Raw genomic sequence first — 9,332 nt, forward strand, 5'->3', positions numbered from 1 at the left:
TTAGAGTGTAATTGTTTTTTCCCCCCCCCCTGAATTCATGAGCTAGTTTCTGGTAAAAAAAAAAATACACCTGTCACAAAAACTGTCAGACACATTTTGATTTTGTTCTTTATAATTTCTTTTTTTGTGGCTTATTGTGGAGAATACTCCACATGTGTTGTCACATGGAGTCTAAAAGACAAACTTCTAAGTTAAACCTAAGATGGTAAAAGTTGTAAATTTTGGACCCTGGTCAATTTGTAGTTTGTGTGTTTTGTCCTGTAGAGGGCGCTGGATTTACACTGACGTCTCTGATCCTGCTGCATCAGTTGGAGGATAAGATGAAAGCGCACCGCTGCCTCATGGACTTCCTGCTTCAGGTTCCTCAATAGCCACACAGTCTATGAGATACGCTTTCATTCTTCTCACAGTATTCAGCAGTGCTCTTTCTTTCTTTCTGTCCGCTCCTGAAAGAAGTCTCTTCTGCTCACCAAGGCTGCATATATGTGCTCAAAATGCATTAAAATCAGTAATATTGTGAAAAAGTATTACAGTTTAAAATAACTGTTTTCTGTTTGAATATATTTTAAAATGTAATTTATTCCTGAGATCAAAGCTGAATTTTCAGCATCATTACTCCAGTCTTCAGTGTCACATGATCCTTCAGAAATCATTGTTTAAAAAAAAGTGACAGTAGAGACATTTATAATGTTACAAGAGATTTCTATTTTAAATAAATTAAATAAATAAATCTTTTAAATAAACAAATTAAATAAATCCCGAATTTTTTTTTTCATGTTTTAAGCATCAGTTTTTTCAATGCTGATAATTTAATATTTAATATCAAATACATTTTTTAAATGTATTTAATAATTGTATAATTTGTAAAGCAAATTGTTAAAAGTTTTTCCTACAAAACTAAATATGAAAGAATATTTTGCACATCATCATCATCTTCCAGTTTGTGAAATGAATAATGTTGTTTTGTGTGGTAGGATATGCTTCAAGCAGCAGCGCAGTACCGAGAGACCAAAGCATCTCTGTACAGGGCGCCAGAGAACTGCGGCCCTGAGCCCGAGTACATCCCATGGACAGGTAAACACACCTGAAAGGACTTCCTCTTGTTTTATTGACTGCCACAGCACTTTAAACACAAAAGCAGCTCTCCATCAGTGTGAGCGTCATAGTTTCTGTCTCTCAGCCTCAGGAGGAGCGGGTGGAGTTCGGACCGTCATCACACGGCAGCACGAGCTGATCCTGCGTGCGGTGTATCCTCACGCAGACGTGGAGCTGCGCGGCGTGCTGAGCGAGCAGCTGGTGGCGCTGTTGGACTCTCTGTTGAGCGGTTATGTGGCTCAGCTGACGTCTCTCCGCCGCACCGGACAACAGGAGCGCTACGTCATGCTGGAGAACGAGTACACGCAGAAACGCTCGGAGCTGCTCGCGCTTCTCCGTGAGTTTTGATTGCTCATTTTACATGTCAGAATAAGCTGAAAAACCAGATTATGTGCTTTATAGTTTTGTGTTGTCTGTGACTGTGGCAGTGGAGTTGGGTCAGCATCAGTGGGTTGCGGCGCTGGCGGAGAAATACTGTGACTTTGACATATTGGTGCAGTTGTGCGAGCGAACAGATAACCAGAGTCGACTACAGCAGTACATGGTCAAATTCGCTGATCAGGTAAGAAACCCACCGGACCAAGAACTCTTAAATGTCAACACAAGCCACATACACTATCGCTCAAAATGTTTGGGGTCTGTATAGTGTTTTTAAAGGAAATTAATACTTTTAGTCAAGGATGCATTAAACTGATCAAAAGTGACAGTAAAGACATTTTTAATCTTATAAAGATTTCTATTTCAAATAAATGCTGTTCTTTCGAACTTTCTATTCATCAAAGAATCCTGGAAAAATTTCAGTTTCCACAAAAATATGAAGCAGCACAACTGTTTTCAACACTGATAATAATCAGAAATGTTTCTTGAGCAGCAAATCAGCATATTAGAATGATTTCTGAAGGATCACGTGACACTGAAGACTGGAGTAATGATGCTGAAAATTCAGCTTTGATCACAGGAATAAACTACATTTGACAATATATTCACATAGAAAACAGTTCTTTTAATATTTCACAATTTTGTATGTTTTTTGTTCGTTTTGATCAAATAAATGCAGCCATGATGAGCATAAGAGGCTTCTTTCACAAACATTTAAACAAATCTTCGCGATCCCAAACTTTTAACCGCTACTATATTTTCAATAGATGCTTCTGGATAGTGTAGTTTGAAGTAGCTTTTGGCTAGTAGAAAATATTTCAGTATTTATAAAAATGTTTTGTTAAATTAAAGAGCATTGCACACGGACACTTTGAAATTCTTGGAATACAGCTCTAAGAAAAACATACTGAAATCACAGTTACAGTGCCTGTGCCGAATGCATTTCCTCACAGCCCTCTGTGTTTCCTGTAGAACTTCGCTGACTTCCTGTTCCGCTGGTACATGGAGAAAGGCAAGAGAGGGAAGCTGCTGTCTCAGCCAATAGCAACGCACCAGCAGCTGGCCAGTTTCCTGCAGGCTCACGATCACCTCAGCTGGCTGCATGACATACATGTGCAAGACTATCAGAGAGTAAGAGAAGAAAAAAAAGGAATAAAATAAATACATATTTAATTTGTATTTTTTTATATATACGCTAAAGTGCACACCACGAGGTTACCGACACTTGTAGTGTTATAAATGCTTTGTTCTCTTCACGACAGGCCCATCGTACCCTGTACAGTCAGGCCAACATGGAAACACGATACTTCAGCAAGAAGAAGACCCTGCTGGCCCTCAGCAAACTCACGGCTCTGGCGTCAGACATGCCTGAAGCCGTGCACCGCAGACAGCTCAACGGTCAGTCATAAACCGTCAGTCTTAAAATCTGTTTTAGTCCATATAAAATGGATTTCATATTTTTATTATTTTCTTACTTTTTCTCTATGTCCCACCAAGCATTTTTAGACAATTCATCATCAACAGAAGGAGCAAATGATGCATGCTTTATGTATTTTATCATTGTGTAGACACGGAGAATAATGTGAGTTTATGCTCAATTTGTCAGGCCTAGTGAATATCACATTAACCTGTGGTGCTCATGCAAGCGACATGGGTTCAAATCTGACCTGCATTTCCCTCTCTTCCTCCCCAAATAAACTCTTGAGCCCCTAAATATTTGATCAGTTTATGCCATGTGAAATCTCTGAAACATAATTGCTGTTGTCCGGTGTGTGTTGGTGTAGATATAGTGGAGCAGGAGAGGTTTCTGCTTCATCAGGAGACTCTTCCTAAACAGCTGCTGGACGAGAAGCAGCTGAACCCAGACAGCATGCCTCTACTGAGCCCTCGTAACCTCATTAATGTGAGTAAACTACAAAAATACTGCGGTCACGTGCATTTGGCAGCCGTTTTTAATTCCTTCAGACTTCTTCATCCTCATTTCTCTTGCCTTGTCTCTCTTTTCCTTGTGTCCAGCTGTACATCTGCGATGAGAACCGTGGAGCCAACGAGTACGACTTCAAGAAAGCTCTCGATCTGCTGGAGTACTTGGAGGAGGTATCTATATAAATAAAAGGCTACGCTAAAAACATCAAAAAGCTACTTTTCCAAACACATGTGTTTCTAATATGTATTCATCACCTGTAGGAGGATAGAGTTGATCTCGATGCCCTAAAACGAGAGATCTTCAGTAAAGCCTTAAAGAAAGACTGGAAGGAGAGGTGAGCATCACAAAACTCACTCAAATGAGATTAGTGTGGATGGATGTTTCATTTTACGTGACTATAATGGTCTTCCATTGACTGACTGGTTGCAGTTGGTCATCGTCTGATGATAATGACGATCCTCTAGAAGCAGCCAGAGACAGCACTTTCGTCAAGATCCTACAGAAACTCATCCAGGAAGGTGCGGTGACTCTCTTTTCTGCTAATCACACACTCACAGTTGTTCTAGAAGTTTGTCTTGAGGTTTCAAAGTAGTTTAGGGCTTATTTGAGACTTGATTTTAGCAGGTATGAAGTATACAATATGGTATCTTACATCCAAAGCTTGGACAACCCTACTTCAGGACATGTAGTTACAATGCAAAATCTGCATATTCAGCCAGAGTGTGTTTTGTGTTTGTGCACACAGGTGTTTCTCTGCAGTCGTACCTGCCTGACGTGAAGGATCTTCTGCAGGAAGACGAGCTGGAGAGTCTCAAATCAAAACCGTACTTTGAGTTCCTCCTGCGAGCCAATTATGAGCACTACCAGAAAGCTCAGATTTGACATTACTTCCTGTTTCTGCTTACTGTTTCCTTGTTAATATTCCAACTTTTTTTTGTACCGTTTCAAAAAAAATATATAATAATAATTACATGAACCAACGCTTGAATTTTCTGAATAAACTGTATTTCTGTAATTGACGACAGACAGTTCAGTGATGGTAATCTTCTGCTGCAAGACAAAGATAGAATAACAAAGACAAATAGTGTTAACCAAATGGTGACGTTAGCTTGGGTTTTATGGTGTTTTCTTAAAGATAGTGAACCCAAATGTATTTGGATTCTTAGGCCACACTCTTAAGATGTCTGAACGTCATTGCATTAGATAACAAAACATCAATTTAATGCCAAAATTACTCTGCAAAGGTGGCACAGAAGTGCTTCTGAAGTGGCATAAATGCATTTATACAATAATTACAACTGTATGCTTTGATACTAGAGGTGGGTCAGAGCAGGCAAATATAAGTGGATTTTATGCAACATTGCGTCTTTACATTGAATTTTGAGCAGCATTTAAGTGACCATTTTATGGACATGTCATGCACACTTTTAGAGCAAAACATTTCACAAAAAGATAAAACTACAGATAAAACGTTCAGAATGACGCTCATTTGTGTTTGTCATTACACTAGTTTATCAAGTTTAAAATCATGCACGAATGGTTCAGAAAAGTTTTAGCTGCATTTGTTTGCAGAAGCCACTCGGTTAGATATCTAACGCAGTAGTACAGACACTACTGAGTGTCTAAACCCTTTTAGGACCACTGTATGTGCAAGGCTCTATTTGAGAACGTCTTTTTGTTTTCTTGCACTCCTTCCTCTCATCTGTCGCTCCCACTCTGTCCTCCAGCAGCTGGTGTGAAAAGAGCAGCTGAACTGATGGAGAAGCAACTGTCTCCCCTGAGCTCCTAAAAATAGGGAAGAGAGGGTAAAATTAGTGGCGTCCGCAGTAAATAAGCTGCACTTTAGGGGGGTTCTCTGACACCCTATATGGGGTGGGAGCCTCTGGAATCCCTAAAGACACTACATAAACTGGAACTCAAGGAGGAAATATGATACTCACTTGTTTGTGATGTGGCATTAGGCTTGGCATCAAATATTTAAATAACCACAGGGTCATGCTTGTCTAATAGTCGTCTAATGACTGTCTTAATTTAATAACCATCTCCAAGTAAAAGAAGGTAAAACATCGTTATAATATACTGTTCCTGTTTTCAGAAAGGCAGAGAGGGTTGCTGAGTGGCTATTTTGATAATATTGGTCATTGGTGATACTTTTACCATGATTTCACAACACATCTTTACAATTATTATGTAATGGCAGCTGATGAACAAGCTTAAGAAAATACGTTTCCATCCTTCTTTTGATGGTGATAGTATATTTTAAGGGCTTAATATGGTGACTGCATTGTTCAGCTAAACATCAGACTCAAATAAGAGATTTTCCAAGTTGTTTTTCTAAGATTCTCCTCCCCTTTATCCAGTTTCTGGAATTCAACTTCTGCTTCTGTGGCTTTCTATGGGAAAGGAAGAAGCTGAAATGAATGCTGTTATCCCAGTGCCATAGACTGACTAAATCCCTAATTTATTTCAGAAATGCCATGTTTGTAGGCTTTATATTGGTCAGTTCGTGCAAACGAAGCCACTATTTGCATGACTTTCAAAAAACAGCTCAATTTACCTGATTTCACCATATGATACACTGCAAAAATTAACATTTTATAATTTCTGGTTTGCTGTCATCCTTTAAAGTATATCTGAGATTAAAATAATTAGATGAGAATCAATAGCCCACCAAAGAAAAAGAAGCTATTTTTATTTACATTTGTACAAAGCAACTTATATTACACCTTGAGTTCATTTTCATTTGATCAATGGTAAAATGTAATGATAAACAATCATAACCCACTGTCATGCCCTTATATTGAGATATAGTCAACAAACGGTCAGTGTTGGACTCTGTGTGCACTCGTATGGTGGCGCTGCGCCCGCCCGCTGTGGTTTGGGGTCTGGAACGCCATATATGGAGCCCGGAGCGCCGCGCGGCGCAGACGCGGAGCCCCTCCGCTCGACCCACCGACACCCAAATATGGACGAGGATCGGGAGGAATTCCATTCGAATGCACGGACATTCCTTAATGGTTGTCGGAAGAGCAGGAAGAGCAGGAAAAGCAGAGGACGGGTGTATATAAGATGCAGCGCCTGCGGGTCATATAGCAGGAGCCGGCAGCACTTCAGTTTGACTTCACGACTCTCTTGAGAGCAGCCACAGGTAAGCGCTATTTCACGAGGTCGGAAACTAGATTAAAAAGGACAGCGATTCGGAATCGGAAAATGTACGATGTGAATGCAAGGATTTGACGCTAATCATTGTACAGCGGTTTCGCTTTTGACTTTGACTTTTTTTATTCACTTCATTGCACACATATCAGAAACTTTTCTCTGTGTATCTTAACTGTGAATTTAATTTAAAAACAGTGGTCTTTAACAATAGAAATCATCGGAGTGCGTTTTTTGTTTAGCTATTTTTAATAATTTAGTATATGTTTACATTTATTTGATCATATTGGTGCAAATGGAAATACAAATCGTATTTGACAATAAAAAATAACTGTTTTTCACATCTTTTCATTCAGATTCCACTCAGCTATTTAGTATGCTATAATTAAGAATACTATGAATGCAGTTTCTCAATGTAAACTAAACATTTGTCTGTTTGGTAACAAACTTGGTTACCAGTTTGAGTGATAATGATTTTGTCGGGGTTGTAGTGCCCTCTTCAACTTCTCTATGGCTTTTTCTCATTGACTTTAATTGTAGAAACCATCAAGATGTGTGATGACGATGAGACTACAGCTTTGGTGTGCGACAATGGCTCTGGCCTGGTGAAGGCTGGTTTCGCCGGTGATGACGCCCCCAGGGCTGTCTTCCCTTCCATCGTCGGCCGCCCACGTCACCAGGTACATACAGAGATCCTTCCTGGATCTGTATTTGCCATCTCAAGGGAATGATTGTATGGGTTTTCTTTGGGCTATTCTGATCATGCTGTATCCCTTGCTCATAGGGTGTGATGGTCGGTATGGGTCAGAAAGACTCCTACGTTGGAGACGAGGCTCAGAGCAAGAGAGGTATCCTGACCCTGAAGTACCCAATCGAGCACGGCATTATCACCAACTGGGACGACATGGAGAAGATCTGGCACCACACCTTCTACAACGAGCTCCGTGTGGCCCCCGAGGAGCACCCAACCCTGCTCACCGAGGCCCCTCTGAACCCCAAGGCTAACCGTGAGAAAATGACCCAGATCATGTTTGAGACCTTCAACGTCCCCGCCATGTACGTGGCCATCCAAGCCGTCCTGTCCCTGTACGCTTCTGGCCGAACCACCGGTGAGACAACATGCTGTAACTGAAAGAGCAACAGTTATATAATTACACACAGGGCATTTGACACAGTTGTAATGCTTACTGTTAGCTCTGACTGATTTCTGGTTCCTGGCTGTTATTAGGTATTGTGCTGGACTCTGGCGATGGTGTGACCCACAATGTGCCCATCTATGAGGGTTATGCTCTTCCCCACGCCATCATGCGTCTGGACTTGGCTGGTCGCGATCTGACAGACTACCTGATGAAGATCCTGACCGAGCGTGGTTACTCTTTCGTCACAACCGGTGTGTACCTTGTCACTTTTTACTGGGATATTTCTAGCATGTGTGAAACAGACCAAATAAACAACTCTCGATTTGTCGTCCACCACAGCCGAGCGTGAGATTGTCCGTGACATCAAGGAGAAGCTCTGCTACGTCGCCCTGGACTTTGAGAATGAGATGGCCACCGCCGCCTCCTCATCCTCCCTCGAGAAGAGCTACGAGCTTCCCGACGGTCAGGTCATCACCATCGGTAACGAGCGTTTCCGTTGCCCTGAGACCCTGTTCCAGCCTTCCTTCATTGGTATGTTTGAAAACATCTGAAATTATCGGTTGTTGTCTTACCTTCTAGTCCTCCAACCATTTATATGCTCTCCTCAAAACAATTGCACAGGTATGGAGTCTGCTGGCATTCACGAGACCGCTTACAACAGCATCATGAAGTGCGACATTGACATCAGGAAGGACCTGTACGCCAACAACGTCCTTTCTGGTGGTACTACAATGTACCCTGGTATTGCTGACCGTATGCAGAAGGAGATCACAGCCCTGGCTCCCAGCACAATGAAGATCAAGGTAATAGGGCCTAGAGCTTTAAAACTCAAGCTTTTTCCATGTTGACTTTAAAACTGCAGACTGGTTTTTTGAATAATATTTGATCTCCTCTTCTTCTGTAGATCATTGCTCCCCCTGAGCGTAAGTACTCCGTCTGGATCGGCGGGTCCATCCTGGCTTCCCTGTCCACCTTCCAGCAGATGTGGATCACCAAGCAGGAATACGACGAGGCCGGTCCCAGCATCGTCCACCGCAAGTGCTTCTAAGCGCCCGGCTCACCATCCTATCATTGCTTCCTGCTCAGGAACCAAGCGACGGCGCATTGCTCCTGTGGACAGCTTTTCCACAGTCGTCATTTATGCGATGACGTAGGAGCATAAACTGAGAAAAGGACACTAACGTCAAGGGAGAGAAAAATACCAAGCACTCTCATTGCACACAAATGTATTTATTACTGACTTCCATGGCTTGGTATTTTGGAGAATGCTGTTTGAAATGGAAGGACCCCGCTCCCTTAGATTCCAGTGACTCTGATATACGTTCCAATGTACACCCGGTCCAGTTGATGACCAACACAAATCACACTTCAACAGACAAATAAAACTGATAATCTATTTTTAAACATGGTACTCGCCAATGAATATGTCATTTCAGTATTCTTATAAGATACAGTACACTAGGATTCAGCCCACACTGAGACAGACTAAACATAATTTATCCAACCTCTAACACGGCGCGAAGTCTTGTTATGTCTGTAATCTGACAACTATAAACCATCTGGGCTGTTTAAGTGGGCTCTAATGGAGGATAAATGCGCATGGGACAATTAATGGATCACAGAAGCATTACAGTAGC

The 9,332-nt window shown here is 41.5% G+C and overlaps 2 protein-coding genes across 2 annotated transcripts in view; both read left to right on the forward strand.

Moving 5' to 3' along the window:
* The window catches only part of nup133 (nucleoporin 133), a 13,624-nt gene extending 9,172 nt beyond the window's left edge, over positions 1-4,452 (forward strand). Inside the window, exons 14-25 of the mRNA XM_016560224.1 lie at positions 265-370; positions 870-882; positions 975-1,074; positions 1,181-1,432; positions 1,524-1,657; positions 2,446-2,604; positions 2,736-2,871; positions 3,258-3,376; positions 3,490-3,570; positions 3,661-3,734; positions 3,830-3,918; positions 4,146-4,452. Of these exons, the coding sequence (XP_016415710.1) occupies positions 265-370; positions 870-882; positions 975-1,074; positions 1,181-1,432; positions 1,524-1,657; positions 2,446-2,604; positions 2,736-2,871; positions 3,258-3,376; positions 3,490-3,570; positions 3,661-3,734; positions 3,830-3,918; positions 4,146-4,282 (1,400 nt within the window). The 3' untranslated portion in view covers positions 4,283-4,452. The remainder of the gene's footprint in view (positions 1-264; positions 371-869; positions 883-974; positions 1,075-1,180; positions 1,433-1,523; positions 1,658-2,445; positions 2,605-2,735; positions 2,872-3,257; positions 3,377-3,489; positions 3,571-3,660; positions 3,735-3,829; positions 3,919-4,145) is intronic.
* Positions 4,453-6,445: 1,993 nt separating this feature from the next.
* On the forward strand, positions 6,446-9,066 carry LOC107746108 (actin, alpha skeletal muscle 2). Its single transcript, XM_016560194.1, has 7 exons — positions 6,446-6,548; positions 7,097-7,236; positions 7,341-7,665; positions 7,785-7,946; positions 8,035-8,226; positions 8,317-8,498; positions 8,600-9,066. The coding sequence occupies exons 2-7, from the start codon at positions 7,108-7,110 to the stop codon at positions 8,741-8,743; spliced, it is 1,134 nt and encodes a 377-aa protein (XP_016415680.1). The 5' UTR covers positions 6,446-6,548; positions 7,097-7,107; the 3' UTR covers positions 8,744-9,066.
* Positions 9,067-9,332: the final 266 nt, after the last annotated feature.

Source organism: Sinocyclocheilus rhinocerous, unplaced genomic scaffold (assembly GCF_001515625.1).
Source record: "Sinocyclocheilus rhinocerous isolate Xijiao unplaced genomic scaffold, SAMN03320098_v1.1 scaffold107, whole genome shotgun sequence".
Classification (NCBI taxonomy): Eukaryota; Metazoa; Chordata; class Actinopteri; order Cypriniformes; family Cyprinidae; genus Sinocyclocheilus; species Sinocyclocheilus rhinocerous.